This window comes from Takifugu rubripes, chromosome 1, assembly GCF_901000725.2.
Source record: "Takifugu rubripes chromosome 1, fTakRub1.2, whole genome shotgun sequence".
NCBI lineage: Eukaryota > Metazoa > Chordata > Actinopteri > Tetraodontiformes > Tetraodontidae > Takifugu > Takifugu rubripes.
In genome coordinates, this window is record NC_042285.1 from 12,711,078 (window position 1) to 12,732,410 (window position 21,333).

Below are 21,333 nucleotides of genomic sequence, written 5' to 3' on the forward strand. Positions count from 1 at the left end.
ATTCCACCTCATCCTGTGTAATAACAAGGTCCTGCATTAAATCAACTGAGGCAAAGGTCCCATTGTTGGTTTTATTCATTGAAATGACTGTACAATAGTACAAATTCTTATCACAAAAAAAAAATCACATGCATAATAAATTAAGGCAAATTCTCTTTTTCAAGATTATTAACGTGATACAATAGTTATGACACTCAACTCAAAGTTAGACAACATGCTGAAGATGACCGTAGCTCGCATGGACGTTGAAGGGAAAGTGCAGGACAATAAAAAGTATATAAAAAAGAGGAACAAATCTGAAAATTCATAAGGTTAAAATGTGTTCAGATTTGCAAACATGAGTAACAGGAAATGAAACTGTACACTTAAAGAGCAGAAATACAGAATATATGTCAGCACATTTAACCCATGTGGAGAAAAGTTGTTGTTGTTGATGTGAGTGGCTGTAAAAGAGACTCCAATTCTTTTTCACTGATGTCCGTTCTCACTTTGATATCCACTGTTTCCAAAGAAACCATTCAAATCATATTTGTTGCCATCATTTGTGCCTGGAGACAAAAGAGAAAAAACATTTTAATTCAACCCTTTTGGTCACCGATGGAGAGTAACAATGTTGTTGAACAGCAAAATTTGCTGGTAGCATTTTTAAAATAATTAAGATCAACAGACTTAATAACCTTTAAAAAGTAAGGTTTTAACAAGATTTGGTGATATTTGTGTGACTATAGATTTTCTGACGTGGTGAAGAATGTTGAATTTTAACTACATTATTTAGAAAAGTTAGCGTTTTATTGGTTTTATTACCGGTACATGTGATAAAATGTAACATCTACGCTCCTGTACAACAGTCGGAAACATTCTAGCACTGAAGAAGGGGGCCCAAATCAACATTTATATTAGTATCTTAATCTCAATTGAACCAAACACACTGATTTATATGCTCGGTTTATTCCTCATATGACATTTGAGAAAAAAAAGAAAATGTAATGTGAATTGAAATGATCGAGTTAGTGATTGGACAATTTTGGATTCAAATTTGATGGATTCTGACAGGAGAGATTGTTCTGTGTTTCCTAGTTTGGGACAAGCAAAGACCAGTTAATGATAAGAATAAGAGAAGATCCGAGTGTGCATCATCGCTCTGCTCTCCACAGAACTCGCCTTGGTTGTGGAAATGCAGTTTGAGGTGCTGCTGAATGTGAATCTGTCGCGGCAGCTGCTGCGGATCATCCTCGGGTTGCTCGTGCGACTGAGGCAGGCCTGGTGTTTCTGTGGCAGGCTCAGAGTCCAGGGGGATGCTGGCAGTACCTGCAGGGTCGGGCAAGTCCTCAACCTCTGCTGGCAGCCCCACATCAGGAGTGAGGGAGGACTCTGCAGGCAGATGTGCTGGAAGAGCAGGGTAGGCCAGGGAGGGGATGGCAGTGGGAGCTTCTGCAAAGGCAAGAGCTAAAGGGGAAGAGCAGGCTCACAACCATGTTACATTCTGTGTGTGGAGGTATTTACCTTCTGGCTGCACTTGTCCATTGATATAGCCCATGTTCTCTAGAAGGGACAAAGTCAAATGTTTGGTGAACATTCTGGAGAGAACTGATACAACTGGTGAAATCACACACTCTACATACCATAGTGATCCCCTTCAACACTCACACCCACAGGGGTCAGTACGTCTCCGTTCACTGAGATGAGGAAGAAAAGCTGATAAAAGATCACAAATGGCGTATTTCTGCGAAGAACATTTTCTCCAACGCACCATAAGGATTTTGTAGCGGGTCCGTCTCAACAGGCAGGCTTTCATAAGGCACAGCATCTGTGTGTTTACAGATGAAGAAGATACCGGAAGATTATTGTGGTTAACAGGTTGTAAACATATACAGATGTTTACAACATATACAGATGGAGATTTGATAAACTGGGTGGGTTTTAAGAGGACTTGAAAGGAAAGTTTACAGTTATGTTTACTTAAATCTCACCATAATTACTCCTTAATTGCCCATTGTGTCCAAGTCCAAGGGGTTCGGGCTGATATTGTGATGCAGTCAGACCTAGAAGAAAATGAAGCAATAACTTGTTCACAACTATATACAGTATCATCACATCACATCTATAAAGCTTTACTGAAGATACTTTACTGAAATCACTGAATCAATTTAAAGATAGTTGTGTGCTTTCTTGTTGAGTACATGATGCCAAGTGTGCTTAAAAACCTTCCTAAATGTTATTTTATACCATAATTTCCAGGAGCTTCAGGGCCCATTACAGCTGGTTCAGGTTCATAGGACATTCTTCCATAACCTGTAGACGAGAAACAATATGTCAGTGGTTGCTGTGGCAACACAAAATAGGTGCTAAATTGAGGTAAACTGATTTCACCATAGTTTCCATTTGCAGTAGGTCCAAGACCGAAAACCTGTTGACTGTTGTGAAATCCACCGAATCCTGAGAAGAGAGGGAGGAGAAAGGTCTGAAATAACCTGACCTCTCACACAAGATGGCCTCTCAAAAGAAACAGTATTATACAAAAGTTTCTGCACATTCATGTGTAGCTTTTGGCTTCGCAATTACAATAATAAAAACATTTTTTTCCTGATAACACTGACCGTATTTTCCAGGACTGCCCCCCACGCTGGCACCGGCACCAACACCACCTGCAAGTGTTTTTAATCCATTTAAATATACTTTAAATGAAAATCATGGGCAACATGAAAGACCACATAAATCCACACATCATTTGCAATAAGTTATAGACCATATTTTCCTGATGTTTTGCCTTGGCCAGTGGGTCCATGTGGGCTTTGACCATAACCTGGATAGAATTGACAGGGCATTCATGGTCAATACAGACTTGAAAGAACAGTGGAGTGCAATAATATAACCATGACGCACCATAACTTCCTGCTCCATTAATCCCAGTATTGAACTGCTGTCCATCAAACTGTAACCCGCCAATGCCTTAATGGGAGTAAACGAAGAATGACGATATAAAACAAAAGTAACAGACAGAAGTGACGGGAGGAGCAGTTAATCACCATATTTTGTGTTCATTTTCTCTGCGCCCATTCCTGCAGACAGACCACCAAATGGCACCCCGCTCATTCCTGTAATGATGAAACGTGCATTTGCTGCATTAATTGTGCACCACAAAACTTTAATAAGGTGATAATGAGCTTCATACTGCTCTACTTAGTCAACAGGATTCAACTTGTTTTAAATTGTCTTGCTTAACTCTTTATTTTAACTCTAACTCTCAGCTAAAGTTTTTTACCGGTGTACCTCATTTACCACCCATAAAGTACCTGATTTGCTGTTAGCTGCAGGTACAAGACCTAAAACAATAGAGGAAATGGAATTCAAACAGAATTTTGAGTTTTAGAACAGCTGTATTATAAAATAATTATCTGCTTACTGGCGTAGTCGGGCTGCACACCAGCATTATAGCCATTTCTGAATCCTGCAAACAGATATCATGAAATCCTTCAGTGTCCTACAGTTGTAGCATAACTGGAGTATACTGCATCATCTTATAGCCCACTGAGAGTAACAGCTGATGCCTACCTGATTTGGAACCAAAACCTGCATTTCCTGAGAAAAATATTAGACTAAAATCAATTCAAACTAAAGACTTTATTCACCACCATTCATGAGTTGATATACATCCCGATTTAACATATGGATTTAACTAATCACTTCATTCCTATTCAAACACACCTCCTTTTCCATATCCTGCTCCAAGGTAGCCTCCTTGTCCATAACCTGTAAATATATACAGATACAACAAATTTGTGAATTACAATCATTTCTTAAACCCTGTCCCATGTGTCAGACCACATTTAAACCTTCTTTCAGTCTTGACATGAGCTGGGAAATATACAGTCACCTGGTTGCTGAGCATAGGGATGTCCAAGCCCTGCAAATCAAAGAGAAAATTACATTCTTTACACTCTGAATATATTATATTTATTCATCAAGGTTTTTATCTATTACCAAATATGAGGATGGCATGGTCAGCTGCCATACAACCTTCAGATATACAATCATTACCATCAGGAGTTGTTTTTTTTGTTTTTTCTCAGTATAACTACTGCAAACTCTGCCCCCTGTGTCCAGAACACGGTATTGTTTGGCAAACATAAATATTTAACCGCATCTCTTCAAATAATATATATTTAAACACACTAGAGTATTTTGTTATTAATGACTCATGTGTTAACAATAAATACCTTTTGTGTTTATGCTGGATGATGCTCCAACACCTGAAACATAACCTGAAATGATAGTGATAAAATGTTTACGCACAGTTTAGATTTAAATAAGAGCTAACACACCATTATAAATATTTTACATAAATATTTCATTCTTCAATAAACTATACATTCTGTCATCCAACACTAATAAAAAAGTACTTTCTGTTTACCAGGCCTAGGTATTTTCATCCATTGTCCAAGCGGTGCTCCACAGTCTAGAAGGGCCAAAACCAGTGTATAATTCAGAAAATGAGGTTGTTATAGTTGATTATCATCATTATGTTTCATTTTTACCAGGTCTCTGTTGGTTAGCTCCCTGTCCCTTTAAGGATGAAGCTTCTCCCTTCACTGAGAGTTGGAAAAACAGATAAGTATGTTAAAAACACTAATGAACAACATTTCATATGACTACATTTTACAATAAGTTTACAGTATATTCATAAAAAGTAGCCAAAAATACACACACTCCAGAGAAACAGGCACAACAAAGAGGTACACATAACTGGTTAGTCGTTAAACTACACTAATATTCAATTATTAAAGAAAAAATAATATTTGGGGAATCTGTACATGGTTTGTAACTTTAGTCAATTAAAAAATGTCCAGCAGCGTGATTCCATCTAATAATTAATTATTACCTATATTACAAATGTTTTTTTCCCTAAAATATTAAATATTAAATATTTCTAATCTTTTTAAAAAAGGTTTACCAAAATATAGACAAATGACATTCAAATATTAAAAGTTTGGAGAATTTTAAATATATTTCCAGTAACATTTGAAGAGAGCATGCAGCACAGATTTAAACATTTGTATATTTGTGAATTTTTAAAAAAGATCAATGAAAAGGGTGAGTTTTGAAATGCAACATGACTGTTAATCTTCGGAATGGATTTCCTCACAAAGTGAGCACAAGCGTGTTAGAATAAATCCTTCAACAACTCAGGCACTAGACTTATCACACTTTAGGATGAAGGCCATATGGACCCAAAAACGACACATGCAGTGCGACGCGAGACGTTCACGTTTGAGGTTGAGTTTACCAGTTGCCCCATCTCCTCCTGCAGGAAGCCCTTTGACCACAAGTGGTTTGGGTCCTGACTCAATTGGACTCCTGACATTTTCTTCCTTAGGTATAACCGTAGGCACACCCATAGCCAGAGGTTCTTCTGTACTTTTCAATGCATCCACTTCAGGAAGAGCTTTGGTTGGCGGTGGTGTGGTGCGTTCACTGTGGCTGTCTACCCCAAAAACAATGTCAGCCTCTGTGCCTGTTTGCTCAGGTGCTGCACTTCCTGCCACATAACCTAGAGGTCATATATTTAATTAACCCTCAACACTAAAAAAAACAACACAAAGTGACTTTAAAAACTCTTTTCAGCGGACTATTAAATCCCAAAATCCAATACTTATACTCATGTACATGCAGGCTTGTTCTTCAAATGTAACAAATAAAATACAGAAAGAAAAAGCCTCCGTATTCCTGCTGTACCATCCAAGCATCCGCACCCATTGGTGTGTTATCATCACAAAAACTACTGCATACCAACTCCCACAATGCTGAAACTCTAAAACTGTTTTGAGAGAAGTATCTCGTCAAATACTGGAACCATCAAACACTTGTTTTCCTGTTTAGAAGCTCTGTGCTCATTTATTTTTGTAGTACTTGCCATGAGGAAGAGCTTCTGTTGGCTCAGGTCCCGCGTTTGACTGGGGAAGCACTGGTGCAGGTCCGAATGTCATGGCCTGTATACCCTCAGGTGTTGGTTCTGGTGCGGGTCCAGTTGTGTGCACCAGGTGTTTGCCCTGTCTATTCACTGCTACAGGTTGTGGTGTAATTTGTATGGGTGTGTTCGTGTAGATTTTTGCTTGTTGTACAAAGGTAGTCAGCTTCTGATGATTGTCTTGTGTCAACTTAACCAGGTTTCCATGTGTTAGCTGTGCAGTACCTGGTGCTGGTCTGCCAGTTGTTCCCTGTTGAGGGATGGCACTCATATTTGGTACTGCTGTTGGCTGTTCTGGAGTAAGAACTCCACCTTTAAGAGTCCGTCCATTCACTTCATCCATGCCCTTCATATTCTTTGCATTTGGAGTCTGGCCATTGCCTGGAGAAGAACCAATAATAATGGGTCAATTATAAATTACTAAACTTCAATGGGTAAAAAAGTTGTCATGCAAACAATATACTAACTCATAACACCAACATTAATTATGGTTTATTCTAAAGAGTTTGTACTAATGCCATGTGTTTTGTACCTTCACTTTTTGAAGCGGTTCCAAGTCCTTTAGTATTATGAGAATTTGTGCCTGTTTGAAATCATCATTAAGGTTAATAAAGTGATTTATCGTCACCATGGCTTCATAATCAAATTAGACTGCAGTTTAAAATAAGTTTCATTGAATGATTGATAACTAGTTTACTTTACCTCCAGATACACCAGTTCCAGCACCATTACTGACTCCGTGACCTTTAGAGAGACAAAAATTTTAACGTGAGCATTTCAGTCATTGTATTTATACATGTAACTCCAGATTTAGCAGATTTGCACTATTCACATTTCCTTAATACATTTCAGTGATATACAGTATACTTCATCATCTTCATCAAAAATAATTTTAATAGGACTTGTTTTATTTTTACAGAATAAAAAGATCTTGGGTATAAACATATCCAAAAGTACTGTGCCTATATGTTCCTACCTTTGGATTTGGCTCCATAGTCTTTAAAAACAGCAGCTTCATGCCCTGAAATCAAACAAAATGCAGAATGAATATAACCGTTAAGAAAAATAATGTGATCTTCCCAATAACACAAAAAGTTATTGATTACCATTAAGATTTTGTCCATTTCCATTTGAAGTTTGGCCATATCCATTGGGTTTTTGCCTATGTCCGTTAGGAGTTTGGCCATATCCATTGGGTTTTTGTCCATTTCCATTTGGAGTTTGGCCATATCCATTGGGTTTTTGTCCATTTCCATTTGGAGTTTGGCCATATCCATTGGGTTTTTGCCCATTTCCATTTGGAGTTTGGCCATATCCCTTTAGTTTCTGCCCATATCCATTTGAAGTTTGGCCATATCCATTGGGTTTTTGCCTATGTCCGTTAGGAGTTTGGCCATATCCATTGGGTTTTTGTCCATTTCTGTTCGGAGTTTGGCCATATCCCTTCGGTTTCTGCCCATATCCATTTGGAGTTTGGCCATATCCATTGGGTTTTTGTCCATTTCTGTTCGGAGTTTGGCCATAGCCCTTCAGTTTCTGCCCATATCCATTGGGTTTTTGGCCGTATCCATTGGGTTTTTGGCCATATCCATTCACATTTTGTCCATTTTGATTAGGAATTTGGCCAAACCCCTTGGGTTTCTGACCATTGCCATTAGGAGTTTGGCCATATCCATTAGGTTTCTGTCCATATCTACTCGGAGTTTGACCATATCCATTGGGTTTTGGACCATATCCATCGAAATTTTGGGCATTTCCATTGGGATTTTGGCCATATCCTTTAGTTTTTTGCCCATATCCTTTCACATTTTGGCCATATCTATTTACATTTTGCCCATATCCATTAGGAAGAGCTCTACTTCCATAACCTTGACATTAAACATAATTACAAATTGTTAAAAGTTGAAGCAATAAAAGACATTCTGTGCCAAGTTAATGGTAAAGGTTTTACCTTGTTGGGATCTTAGGGCACTGCCACCATATTCTGTAAAATCACATGCGCATAATATTTAATATTTCATATGAAATTACAACCTTTAGAGTATTTTAGAATTATAATTTTTCTAATATTCTGTATTTTGTTAACAGAGACACCCCCAACCTGGGAAGACCAACCCTAAAATCAAAGCATATAACTTGGCCACACCTTGCGTCGGTCCCTTTGTTCTTTCATTTCCAAACTGATGTCCCAGACCCAAACCAGCACTGCCATGAGCAGAAGCATATCCTGTAGAGTATTGTTTCAAAGAAGGAAATAAATCACTCCTCAGAGCTGATAAATATAAAAATCACTAGAGTGTGTCTTACCTCTAATGGGTTCACCTCCATAGCCCTTAAAACCATTACTGCCATACCCTGGATAAATCATAAAGATGGTGTTTATTCTGCATAATTTTGGGACTTCAGTAACATGTCATAGCCTTCATGCACAATCAGTGTTTTGGTTCATTCCACTTACATTCATCATACCCCATCAGCAACTCCATAAAAGTGAGTAAATAGGGAGACTGACTGCAACAAAAATGCCTCCCCTCCTCAGCGCTTTGCAGGTATCCATGATGCTTCCACATCCACATGAACCTGGCATTATACAGGCTTCAGTGTGTAAGTATTTCCTCCGTTAGACCAGCCTGACAGAGTGATTAAGAGGATTGGACCCATTGGATGTTGAGATGGATGTTTACTCCTGGCACATTAGTCAACTCGGGGATCCAAGCCCAGCTACATTTGGAGGTTCCAAGGGAAGGGCAAGATGTCATAGGTTGCCCTGATTACAAAATTGAGTCGGGTCTATTGCAGCTTCCAGAAGTCTGCACAATTCAATAACTGACTCACAACCTACTCCCATGTCATATGCTTTGGCTAAGTCTAGCCTTACCACATTCAGGTCTTTCTCCTACATCTTCACCCTCTGGGTTGGTTCCCAGAACATGGAGGCATGTTCCACCCTAGAAAACTGATTCCAACATTTTGGCACCACCAGAAAAAGTTTGTTGTTCTCCATCCTCCGATGTCTGATGTACTTAGCTCTGCTCAGGGTGACCAGTCTCCCTCTGCTTTCAACCTAGAGGGCTTTTAGCTGTGATCCCTACGACTCTTTTGCTTTTCTTCACCGCCTGCGGAGCTGCCTATGCCTGCTACCAGGTTGATGATTTCCTTCCTTCCCTTGGATATCACAGCTGCTTTCCTGGCGGAGACCTCACCATACTAGCTACACATTTAGTATGGGATTTTCCCCAACAGGCTCTGCAGTGGAAGCGCTCTTTGGTCACTTAATCCTGTTCTTCCTTCCATGCCACTTTAAACTTTCAGGCTGCTGACTTGATTTATTCTTTGGGTCACATTTGCATCAGGTGCTTTGGGAGTTTCCATGGGACATCTACCACTCTCGTCTCATTTCGCCCCATCTCGACATTGCCCGGAAGCACTATGGTTTCTGAGGTGGCCTTGGATGCCACTTGTCTGATGTGCCAGAGCACTGCACAGGTTGGCTTTTGACTTCTTCCGCCACACTTTGACCTCCCAATGTGGATGTGCAGTCCCAGTGTTGTTACCCTCTTCCATCCGCACCCACAATCCCTAAGGGTCCGTTCCATTTCATTCCATTTGTCAACTATATGTCCATCCTGGTTGGCCATTCTTCCATCCCACCTCTTGTAGGGCCCTTGAGCTGTTTCTCTTTAAAGTCTTCATAGTAGATTGTGGGTGTTTCTGCATGGGAAATTGTGGGTTGTGTTGATTTCCCACTGTCAGCAGTCTTTCCTTGTTTTCCTCCAGTCTTCCTTAGACTCCAAGTGCCCTATTCACATTAGTCAGTTTTTCCAGCTTTACAATTAATGAACACAGGCAGCTGGGATACCCTGCCTGGCCCATCTACAGCCCCACTCAGCTAGCTGTGGGGTCATTAGCCCGGGATTCACTGATGGTTCACGCTTTATTGTGGAAAACGTCATGGTGGTGGGGCAGTGAACAGGAACATCTTCCACATTAGGCTTTTTTAAGTGGCGTTAAATGACTACAAATATGAATTGATAAGAGACACACAAAGAATATGTGTGACCAAAATAAACGATTCCTTAGTGAGAAGACATACTAATTTACATACTTTTTTTTGCTGCCCCATTGGTTGGTCTACCTTAAACACCATATCTTGCAAAAAGAATGCATAAATTATCACTCTTGCATGTTTTGTTAGATGTTTTGACCAGATTAGAACTGTCTCACCTTTGCCTTTTGTTTCAGGTCCATTATGTACACCAGCTGCACCATTACCTAAAAATAAATATAATTCAATGTGGCTATTTCATTTATACTTAAACAAACACTTTGAACATCTTTATTTCATCACAAAAATGAAAATATGATCATAATAAAAAAAAGAAAAGGGGCAACCAACATTCTTCCAACACAAAGCATTTAGTTAGTAATAAGCAAAGGTCAACTATTTTTCTCTCCGTAGAAGACAATGAGCATTTATCAACACAAATAACTTAAACAACTTAGGACCGAATTTTAGACTTTTGTCAAAACAGTCATTTGTAACATATGTATCTGGATAGGGGAGAATGGAGGGAGGGGAGGGAGGGAGGGAGGGAAGGAGGGAAGGGAGAAAGTGGAGCAGGGACAGAGGTGGCCACTGCACTGAATTCTGCGGTATGTCGTATTTTGACATTAACCAACTGAAATGCATTACATTGTCCTTCTATACACCCTGTAGCTGTATTAGACCCTTCTTCAACCATATTTTTGTTTTTTGCGGGGGTGAAAAGAAAATTTCCCCATATTGAGGAGAAAGAGGATGATCTTAGGATGCCAAGTTATTTTTTTTAAAAAAAGAATTAGTAATACTTAATCATACCATTGCCTTTCACTTGCTGCCAATCAGCTCATATTTCAACAGCAACATATTTCAGAAGAGCAACCACTGAGGAAAAAGAAATTTAAACAGACTTGTTTACCATTAGATTTGGCTCCATTTCCTTTGGACAAAACTGCAGCATCTCCTCCTACAAAGCACAAGATCGTTTGTCATTTGTTCTCTGCTCCTCGAATTCTAAATGGTTTAAGCTGGTGAACCCCTCACCCTGTGGTTGTCCCCTAGCTGCACCAGCCCCATAGCCTCAAAAAGAACACAGAGAGACAACCAAAAACAAAAGCTTAGCTGCTGACCAAGTTTTCTTTCATAAACAAACTTTTGTCAAACTTACCTTTCATCCATCCTTTGGTAGCTGCTCCAGCTCCAGCTGCACCAAAGCCTGGAATTAATTTTGCATGATTTTGAAAGTGCAAAAATATTAGGAAGCTAGAGAACAGAATAGGTACAGAGTTTAAGCACCCACCTACTCCTTTGGTGGGGTATCCACCATATCCATTTTGTGCACCCACTCCCTGACCCACACCTTAAAAACAATAACAGTTATTATGACAAAAACATTACCAAACAAAGATTCACATGATTAAAGTAGCAGGGGCTCTACCTTTTGATGGCATCAACATGCTTCCAAGACCTCCACCTTTTTGAAATGTATCTCCTAAAATGATAACGATATAAAAATAACAGCACCTGAACAAAAGTGAGGGTTTCATCAGTAACTTTTGTTGTTTGAATAAAAGCTGAAGAGCTTACCATTAGCTGGCCCATTTGAGACCCCAGTTGTGGCACCATAACCTTAAATACAGCATATTTCATTCACATATAGGTCAAAGTACTGGTTAATAATGAAAAAGTGCATTAATCTCAATTCTACATCGTCATAACAAGCAGCTAAGTTTTTTGGTTACCATTTTAGCTATGCTGCTATAGGAATAGGCTGCTGGTGTAGAGAAATCAGAAAATCCTCTTCAATTCTAAGTCTAATTAGAGTAAAGCAGTAGAAATATTGTTTCAACTGTTGGTCTGTAATTTCTTCAAGTCTTGTGTTGAGCCATTTTTCCACTGAAACATCTTGGAAAATATCTAAATAACTCATTGCACATCAGTGGAGTGACTGTGTACAAGCAGTATTTTCTTCTCTCCTCACAGACAGATGCTAAATTTAGCCTACTGCTGCCATTGGGGCTGTGCTGCCTTTGATTTTAAAAACTGGGGCCGCCAGTGAAGAGAGAGAATAAACGGTTGCTAAGTGTCACTGCAAGAAAAGTTGGTCAGGGGCCAAACAGATGTATGGCGAGTGTTGCAAGGATTTAAGTTTAACAAGGTGGTCTGAAATGTGACGGGCAGACCAAAACACCTAAAGGAGATTTGTCTTGTCCTTTTCGTCTCTCATTGAGATGTGGGCTTTTTTTTTTTTTTTTTTTTACTGCAAAGGAGGCCTTGTTATGTGCAGCATGAGCAACCAATTTCCCAAATAGTCAGTGTAGGAGAAAAACAAAATCTTACATTATTGAGCTGAGGACAAACAACAGGTTGCAAAAAGAGCATTAGATGCCAGGTGGCAAAGGTCCATAAGGCAAAGACAAGCCTGAGGAAAATAGATAAGGAAGAAATGGAATGGGCAGCCATCCAAAGTTCTGTTCGCATTTAAGTGGTAGGCAACCCACGTTGGACCAGATGGATGAAAATGTGGTTGGATTTCAAGTGGCCATGCTGCTCCGACCCGACTGTGAAGTCATCAGGGCAGTGAGGATGATGAAGATGAACTTGTTTATCCTATAAAGGTTTGGAATGTTGTAAAAGTAAATTCTGATGAGCACTGCACTGCACAAGACCGAGTTCCTTCCTTCCATGGTGGAAAAGAGCTGAAGTGAAGATGATGCTTGTTCTTTTGAATGATGATGCACATGCCTTGATTGGTCTCTCAGGATTAAAAGTCGATCTCCACATGATCTGCCCTAATGGCTCATCTGATCTCAACCCAACTGAGAACATGTGGTCAATATTAAGATGGTGTTAAACAGTTCAGCTCTAAAGAGCACAAATGGTGCAGCACGCCGTTTTTGTTGACATTTGAATATAGCAATAGAAAATCCAGCAATATTTAAGAAAACATATTAAAGGTCCCTGCCACACAAATACACACTACAAGCACTTTTTGCCGTGTAAAATAATTTTTCTGAATTCCTTTAGATTCTGTGCTAATATAAAAATACCACCTAGAAAACTCTGAAACAGCCTATTCACCACTCATTTGAATAAAAATGATTTCATAACTAATTTACTCATTTAATTACTGTAAGCAGTCTTATTAAAATGTGTGTAAAAATTTCACATGCAGTGATACAGAAATGCTGCCGTGTTTTGTATTCCAACATTTAAACTTTGCATTATTGGTAATTTCATTTGAATTTTTACAATAACTAAAATCACCAGCTGTTAAGAGACCACAAAGCTAATTTTGCTCCTCACTAGTTGAAATGAATAATTTGAAGATTATTTACTTGTATCTTGTTCAGTAACAGGCCTTCACTCACCCCATGTGTGTGCTGTGTGTGCCAGCCAAACCATGACCACACTCTGCAGAAACAGCCGTCCCAGCATCCTGGACCTGGGAGAGGGAAGCAGCAGCCAGAGGTGCTCAGACAGCAGAAGGGCAAAACAGTCGATGAGGAGTGGGTCTCCTGCCCCAACGGTGAGGGTCTAATATACACTCTGGTCCAAGGTGCCCCTCCTTCTGAGGTTAGATGCTCCACTTCTCAATACATCCACCTGAAACCCAGACCAACCCCACTGTAGAGGGAGATGTCCAGGGTGGATCCACTGACTGACTAATTGGCCACTTAAAGTGAATTAACACTGAAGAGGGAGAAAGAGGAGCCAAGAGAGGAGATCACCAGATTAGATGTTGACTGATGAACTGAGAAGGGGAGGCACTTTATGATGTTTGACATTTCCATGATAAACCAATCAACTGTCTCCGTAGGGTTATATGAACATTAGGACCAAATCCATATCTTTGTCTCCTTACCCCAACCTTAATCATCACAACCAGTCCCTAGTCTTTTAAAGCTATTAGCTGTTAAAATGTCCCCCCAAAAAATGACTTTTGAAAGGAAAATGGATATTTGGGGCCAGACATCATGTACAAGAGCACAACACACACAGCTGCTGAGCGACAGTGGTCTCTTGTACACTTAAGTAGGTAAAAAGAGGAAGATATCACACCTTTCATATAGATTCCTCACTTAAAGTCCAAATCCTCTTCTTATGGGGTCAAGTAGAGGTTAACATCCCTGCTCACATCCCAGTCAGACCTCTCACATACTTGGCTATTTTACAAACATTGTCGCCACCTCCGACAAAGCTGTGATCCAGCTTTCCACCATAGGCTAACAAACGTTTCTCCCCATTACCAGGCCACTGAAATAGAATAAAAGTTTTAAATATAGTGCTTTTGTTCGGTGTAGGTTTAATTCCTAACTATTAATAATTTGAATAAATGTGTTAAGCTATCAGAGAATGGATTGGTGTGGACATTTGTGTGCAAGGAAAGCCTCAGTTTACAATTTCTCTTAATAAAATTAAACAAAAAGCCTTCTAAACCTTCCTCCCCCATTGACACTAGTTAAAAAAAGTCAATTAGGGAAACTGTTTTTTGAACTTCGGATTTTTCAGCTTCTATTGATGCAATTTGGAGAGTATGTTATCTTTTATCGTGCTCGAATAAATACACCACTATTAGCATTTCTTTTACTTACTAGCATTGATGGCATAAATGGAGTGCTATTCTTTAACAGGACTCCTATGGCAGCCACCTGGAAAATGTGTGTCGCTGCTAAACAAAGGTGGAGAGGTCAATATCGTTAAAAAGTCACACACAATTTCTATGTTTACCTGTTTGCACAACAAAGTCACACTGATCCACGTACAAAGTACTTTAAAATAATTCTGTTTAAAATGATTTTAGATTTAACCATCCTATATATTTTAAGCACTTTACAAGTGTAAATTCACACAGTGGTGGCAGAACCACCATCATATACCGTCGATAACCAGTTAGGAGTTAGCAAATCACCATATACTGTAGGTACATTCACAGACTATTCAGTGACATTTAATAGAATTCAAGAGACAAGGATCAACCAAATGACATTAAATATGGAGTTCTCCCTGGAGGTTGTGTCCATCCATCAAATTGTGGAACCTGCTCCCAACATGAAAATGTTGCTGTTTGGCAGAATGTCAATCAAATCAAAACTGCTTCATTGTGGTACAAAGACGGGATTATTTTTGACTTTTTGCCGATCTGTTGGATCAGCTGATATTTTGTATTTTACACAATTATGCCGCAATGCCATTATGGTTTTGAAGCTTTGCAGATGTTCCCATTCGCTCGTTTTATCCGTCTCATTTACTCCAAAGATGTTTCACTGCCGAGAAGTTTGCTAGTGACAGATCAACGGCACAAAGAAATATCACTGATGTGGAACATGCACCACAGTTGTTACAGTAAGTTTATCACACAACACTTTTCAGAGCATTTATTGGATTTCTTTCAGGTGTGATAAGACTCAAGCTTGCCGTTATTTCAAAATATCCGGTTTACAAGACTTCCATTTACTCAATCAAAACCGTCTCATGTTTAGTTTTTTTTATTTTTATTTATTTGTACTGCAAGTGCGCTACAAGGGTGCAGTTTAAATAAGTTCTGTTTCCAAAATTAATAAATAAAAATCACAACTGAACACTTAAGATAGAAAATTACAGCAAATATAGCATTTAACAGACAACACCCGTTTTCCAAAAACCCAAAATGCACAGTTTAGGATGTAACCATGCCATGTCAAATGCAATCGTGGTTCTTAACATCTAAGCTCAGCTGTACAATCATAATTTACTATACAATCCTCAACCCGGCCATTTTATCTGATCCAGCACACTGCAGGGCGTGAAACTTCAGTTCTATATATTGTGAAGTGTGAATATGGAGCAGAGGGATGACAAAGGCTCCAAATCTAAGGTAAATCTCATCAGTTGCAATGCATGATTTGGAAGGTTAAAATATGATTTTGGACTTCTTCACTAACGGACTGGAGACCAATGGGAGGAAAGTAAAAAGATAAAGGAAATAAAAAGGGAAACAGTTTAAATGTGCAAAAATGTGAGGGGTCAGGGGAGGAGAGAAACAAACACATTGAACACAGGTAGAGGTATATTACAGAATTCTGGTATAATGAACACCTTTTGACATTTCCTCCTTTTGCTCCTGTTCACCACAATCACCTCTTAAACTCAAAGTCCTATTAACTTCTGTCCACCTTAGGATGGAAGTGCCAGGAATCCAGTCGCAGATCTAAATTAAGATAATCAGTAATCATATTTGGATAAACAAGCCAATTCAACTTTCATACAACCGACAGGAGACTCACTCCATGTTGTTCTTCAGCTGATGCACGGTGCGTTTGTCCAGGTAGCGGCAGAAGAGCGTGAGCAGGTTGGAAGGCAGGAGCAGCGGCTCCACCAGGGAACACTGGGACAGCTGACCTGCCACCTGGAAGATGCTGTCCGTCCTAAAACAGCGAGACAAATGTCATCATGTTGAAAAACAAAGGGGCTTCAAACATGAACATACCAGGTCTCAAAGTCACCGATGCTGGGCTCCAGAGGAACTCCAGAGGACAGGAGCTTCTCTCCTTGTGACAGGAGAGCATAGAGTAAGGAGAGTCCAAACTGGAAGGTTAGAGGAAGAAGAATCAGACACATTCCACATGTCGCCATCAGTGTCGGACATCACTGTCGGGGAGCAGACCTTGTTCTGACATGCCAGCGTCAGAGACTCGTTAGACGTCAGAGAGAGATCTTTGAGGACGCTGATTAACTGACTGAACGACAGGCCCCCGATTACATTCCTCAGAGGAGAGTAAAGCAGCGGAAGGGCCTGAGCAGGATGACAACACAATATTTAAAAGAAGCCAATGTCTTCAGGACCAGTGTCAGACCAGATCAGACTGTCACCTCTTCCGTATCCCTGCTCATCAACAGAGGCAGATTAGAGGTCATGACCCTCAAGATATTGAGGGCAGCGTCACGTTTCAGGAAGGGGAGCAGGCGGGCAACCAACCTTTTGCCTTTAGCGACCAGCAGGAATGGAAGAAACTCCTCCCCTGTCGCCCTAGATTTAATCAATTAAAATACTCAGCATAAATTATAAATCCAGCAGATTAAAGAGTATGATAAAGGTCTTTCTGACCCACAGTGGTGGGGTGAGACTCACTGGGGATTGTGGTGCTGCACCTGGGAGTAGATGTGATCTACTTTTTTCTGTTTCTCCTCCATCAACCTTTTCTCTTCCATTTCAGACAAAACTGTTGTTTTCATCCTGTCTGACTCTTCAACCTCCAGCAGAACTATAAACAACTGCAATTTTGCCAAAATTGGTCAGCATGTTGGGAGAATAGGTACGAGAACAGTCAGCCGCTGATACCTTTTCTATTTTGCTGAGGACCTCTAACCGCTGCTGTCTAATATCCTTCTGCTCGTCAACAGGACCGTGAGCTTGAACTGCGTGAACGGCACCGATGGCACGACGAGGAGAATAACACGTGGACACGGCGACTTGACCCAGGGAGCCTTCAATGTGCACCACTAGAGCAAACAAGCAATGCTAGTTAGTCCTTGAAGAAAGATCACGGAGTGACATTTCTACACAACCACTTGACAGTGAAAGGTCCAAAATACGGATTCCTGCCAATTATTAAATGTAGAAATGTTGCGATAGTGAAAACCTGGCGTGTAGGAGTCCGTTTTTGTGATGTACGGCGTCGTAAGTTTAGGTGGCTCCTTCTTGCCCCTGATGCCCAGCTCCTCTTCTGCCATCTTGGCCTCTATTCGCCGATAGTACTCCTAAAATATTCCATTGAATGATCGGTCATTGGCGTTTGCCTTGCCTGAAGGTGTAGCACCGACTCCCACCTGGTAATAATAGTCCTCAAGGTACGGATGCTCGCTCTGCAGCTGAATCATCTGCAGCCTGGTGATCCAGTCCTTCTCTTTGGCTGTCATCAGATTACAGTAAGGATCCCAGCCCTCAGCTTTTCTATTAATGGCAGAAGGTTGTGTAAACATGCCCAGACCTTTGATATGATCCCGCCCGATACACCCACCTTGGGAATATACACTGTTTTTGAATGAGGAGTCTCTTGTGCTGGGGGTGGAGCTGGGTGACGGGACCTGGGTACCTGGAGTTCAAATGTGTTAAATGAGGGGCGAAGAAAAGCAAACCCCTTCCGAATCATTATGGCTTTAAATTCTGTGTTTGCAACCTACCACCTGCTCATTCTTACCTGTGCAATGTCTCATTTGTTTGCCCAAGCTAACGTCACGAGACTGTATGAAACGTACCATCAGGGAGATGAACAGTGCCTTCTGTGTTCATGATGGATGGATGGATGATTACGACTACCAGGTCATAAATTCACCCACTATTTAAACTTTGCAGATAAATACTGGCCCCAAATCTAACATTCAACTGAGACGCACTATATCTTCACACACCTGAAATCCTGCACCGAGTTTGACGAGGGGCTGTAGAAGGGGAACGGTCTGGGCGAGTTGGCACCGAAGCGAAGTTGCATCATCTTGGGAGTTAGAGATTGAGGAGTGGAGGGGCGGCGTGGGTTCATGGGAAACATGAAGCCCCCCGTCTGAATAAAGACACGACAAATACATTTAACTGCAGTCTTAGCGGCTCCCAAACCAAAAGTATTACTCAGATTTTTCTATTTCAGTATTTAACCAGTATAAGGTTAATAAAGTTGACTAGATGAGAACAAATGTTCAGTCTTCAGTGTTAAGCTGGGGAAGCTTCAGATTAGTCAGTAGTTAACCATTTCTAGTCCAATTGTTATATTTTGCAGCCAGATGTTTGTATAAAGACTAATCTGATCCCGATGTAAAGGATTCTTGTCAGTTTTAACGACCTCACACGCAGTGATGCATCAGAAGAGATCAGCGTAAATAAACCTGACTGTAATGCTGCCTCGGTGTTAACGGTTGGCGTAAGAGGATCGGGGATCCTGGACCCATTGGCATGTGCATCTGGAGGAAAAAGCTCAGATTAAGTGAGAACTTCTGGTAGAGAGTTCTGCAAACATACAGTAGAAGGTCATTTTCTTCTGTTTATGAGTGAGATTTCTCAGTCATGTACAACTTCCATTTAAAGTTCAATGGCCCCATTAGAAGAACTCCTTCACTCAAAAAACTATTGAAATTGTGTTTGTGCTTAAACTTCACATCTGGCATCCAATCAGTTCATAAAGAAGCTCTGAGGCAGGAGACCAGATGATCTGTATGGGTTTATAATACAGGCATAAAGAACTTTCTATTGTTCTAGATTAAATGGTTGTTGTGCAGTACTGATGGATTAAGTTACTGTTGCCATCTTTTGAATGGTTGATCCATCTTATTTTAAAAGGAGTTATTCAAAGTATGTATTTAGATATGTGAACCTGAGGGGGTCCTCTGTGGCTGAACTGTCTTCTGGGGTAATACCCTCTGTGATCCCTTCTCCCTCTGAAGGAAGAGATGGGATACGGCATTTCCAGGAAGTTGGAGGTCATGTGCTGACCTCTGTGACCATCTATCACACACACTATAGCACTATCCTAAAAAACCACAATCAAACAGGATAATTATTTCAGAAGCCTGGGCTGATTCCGATTTTAATGTGCTTCCTGTCCTCTTAACCTGAAGCAACGATCCCGAGATTCTTGTGGTCTTCCTAGATAATGGCTCCATGAACTACGGGACAAGAAAACCTCAACAGTAGCTGCACACAGAACGTTGGTACAAAAACATCCAGCTAAACGAGCACTTACATCCTCTTCATAAGAATTCCAAAACATGGCTTTCCCACAGTCCACTATGGCACTGTCAAGACCCTTGAAGGGGGTTTAAAAGGTCAACGTTTAACACTGCTTTAGCAACCAAATCCCAGCCATCCCACAATAAACCAGCCTGTATCACCTTAAGGCTTGGGCGCCCCTGAACCATCCTCATCACAGCAGGGTCCTCAAACATCTGCCCCCTGCCCAATCCTCGTCTCTGCCCCCTACCTCGACCACACTGACCTGTGGGAGTGCAGGGTAGATACCGTGGTCTCTGCATGGGAGGGGAGGGGGAACTGTGGCTTGACGAGGGTTTAGGGTCCGGGGGTGTTGGCGAAGGATGCGGCGGTGGCTCCTCGAACTGAAGAAGGCCACAGCTGGAGTTGTCTGAGGTTTCATGTGCGTCAAGGTCTATGACAGGAAGACAAACAGTATGTAGACGCTAATTCAGGTAAAAGAATCTCACAGCTTCAGTTGGTTCCGGTCACTTTCACACTGCACTCTTCAAAGTGGACCAAACAGTCGAGGCAAAAGCAGTTTGCCCAAAATAAACATGTGGATGATAGTAGTGGCTGGAATTGGCTGCCATGTGGTGTCAGGGTTTGATTCCATGATGATTTCTGGAAGGCCAAAGGATTTACACACCTGCTAGATTTCTGCTAAATTAGTGTTTAAAAAAAAGCCCGACCTGCAAGTGATCAGTGAGAGTTCATCTTAAATGAGCCTTATTTACCAAATGATTGGTGCCAACTCTGCATTGACCGACACGTGCAGCATTCTGCGGGCGTCGCCGCGTCATACCAAAATATAAAAAAAAGGTTATTTTAAACACACCCATCCCAAAGGTCTCCTCGTTGTACACGTTGATCTCCTCGTCCTCCTCAGCCATGGCCTGCAGCAGCCCGCAGTCCATATTGGCCCCATCTTCGTCGCTCCACTCGCCTCCGTTCTCGGGCCACGCACACCCCTTTTCAGCCTGCGGGAGGGACGGATGGATGACGGGTTACATGTCACCGAGTCGAGGGTAACCTCTGATGGAAGCTGCCGATACCCGACATTAAACACCTGCCCGGGTCGCAGCGCGCTCACCAGTCACACAAAAGTCTACAGATGACCCACTTACTTGTTGCTGGTCTAAATCACTCATTGTCTATTTTTGCCCTCACTCGGAGCCGACAATGGCCGTGGCTTCCTTCACGTTTTCATCCCTGTGTACGAGGCTCATTAACTTTTAAATAAGCTCACCTGTTAGTCGCGTGGGCGTGCACGAGTCAGCACGCGTCTCGTGAGCTCCAGCCTCCTTTTCTGTCGCCGCATCCAGTTTGGATGAATCAACAGCGACGCCCAGTGGTAGCAGATAGTATTTCAGGTTACCATATAAAACATACGCTCTATTATGTAGTCAGTTTGCTGAACTTTATTAAAAATCTAAAATAAAATAACGCGTTAAGGAGCAGAATAAAGCATTAAGCACCTGTGCCCTCTTACTTGAACAATTTAGGAATTTCTTAAGCTGTAAATCTGAAAGTAAGAAAATACGTTAATGCAAGACAAACAACCAAATAAGAAGGCAAAATAGTTTAATGACGGTAGATTTACGGTCACCG

At 41.0% G+C, this 21,333-nt stretch overlaps 2 protein-coding genes across 5 annotated transcripts; both read right to left on the reverse strand.

Moving 5' to 3' along the window:
* Positions 1–57: 57 nt before the first annotated feature.
* Positions 58–13,786, reverse strand: cmn (calymmin). 4 transcript variants are annotated; one of them, XM_029837769.1, is made up of 37 exons: positions 13,376–13,786; positions 11,592–11,633; positions 11,443–11,496; positions 11,305–11,364; positions 11,173–11,220; positions 11,049–11,084; positions 10,924–10,971; positions 10,190–10,237; positions 8,273–8,320; positions 8,112–8,192; positions 7,917–7,949; positions 7,072–7,833; positions 6,942–6,986; positions 6,668–6,709; positions 6,498–6,548; positions 5,912–6,346; positions 5,285–5,548; positions 4,536–4,589; positions 4,412–4,456; positions 4,218–4,262; positions 3,875–3,904; positions 3,706–3,750; positions 3,553–3,579; positions 3,404–3,448; positions 3,294–3,323; positions 3,027–3,095; positions 2,884–2,949; positions 2,756–2,803; positions 2,598–2,645; positions 2,371–2,436; positions 2,227–2,292; positions 1,971–2,042; positions 1,751–1,807; positions 1,623–1,676; positions 1,504–1,542; positions 1,162–1,431; positions 58–548 (listed from the first exon to the last, which is right to left on the reverse strand). In XM_029837769.1, exons 1-37 carry the CDS (start codon positions 13,440–13,442, stop codon positions 469–471), a joined length of 3,420 nt encoding a protein of 1,139 aa, XP_029693629.1. In that variant the 5' UTR covers positions 13,443–13,786; the 3' UTR covers positions 58–468. The 4 variants fall into 4 exon arrangements, with proteins under 4 accessions (XP_029693629.1, XP_029693623.1, XP_029693634.1 ...); XM_029837763.1 differs by having other exon boundaries at positions 2,747–2,803; positions 13,376–13,785; XM_029837774.1 differs by lacking the exon at positions 5,285–5,548 and having other exon boundaries at positions 2,747–2,803; positions 13,376–13,782.
* Positions 13,787–15,477: 1,691 nt separating this feature from the next.
* On the reverse strand, positions 15,478–21,007 carry patl2 (PAT1 homolog 2). Its single transcript, XM_011603049.2, has 18 exons — positions 20,850–21,007; positions 20,561–20,702; positions 19,866–20,137; positions 19,718–19,780; positions 19,587–19,640; positions 19,349–19,504; positions 18,864–18,938; positions 18,396–18,544; positions 18,005–18,079; positions 17,814–17,937; positions 17,627–17,744; positions 17,326–17,486; positions 17,116–17,258; positions 16,857–17,013; positions 16,651–16,779; positions 16,474–16,571; positions 16,271–16,411; positions 15,478–16,194 (listed from the first exon to the last, which is right to left on the reverse strand). The coding sequence occupies exons 1-18, from the start codon at positions 20,871–20,873 to the stop codon at positions 16,161–16,163; spliced, it is 2,115 nt and encodes a 704-aa protein (XP_011601351.2). The 5' UTR covers positions 20,874–21,007; the 3' UTR covers positions 15,478–16,160.
* Between the last annotated feature and the right edge of the window lie 326 nt (positions 21,008–21,333).

What these genes read in the sequence shown, in the direction of transcription:
- cmn (XM_029837763.1), bottom strand. Translation starts at nt 13,442, where the DNA reads ATGCTGGGACGGCTGTTTCTGCAGAGTGTGGTCATGGTTTGGCTGGCA. An exon ending in CATGTTGATGCCATCAAAAG is followed by an intron (nt 11,365 to 11,442) that starts GTAGAGCCCCTG and finishes ATTGTTTTTAAG; the next exon opens with GTGTGGGTCAGGGAGTGGGT. An exon ending in AACAGAAGCTCTTCCTCATG is followed by an intron (nt 5,549 to 5,911) that starts GCAAGTACTACA and finishes TATGACCTCTAG; the next exon opens with GTTATGTGGCAGGAAGTGCA.
- patl2 (XM_011603049.2), bottom strand. Translation starts at nt 20,873, where the DNA reads ATGAGTGATTTAGACCAGCAACAA. An exon ending in AGGGGCGCCCAAGCCTTAAG is followed by an intron (nt 19,781 to 19,865) that starts GTGATACAGGCT and finishes ACCCCCTTCAAG; the next exon opens with GGTCTTGACAGTGCCATAGT. An exon ending in CGAGGCAGCATTACAGTCAG is followed by an intron (nt 18,545 to 18,863) that starts GTTTATTTACGC and finishes GTCTTTATTCAG; the next exon opens with ACGGGGGGCTTCATGTTTCC.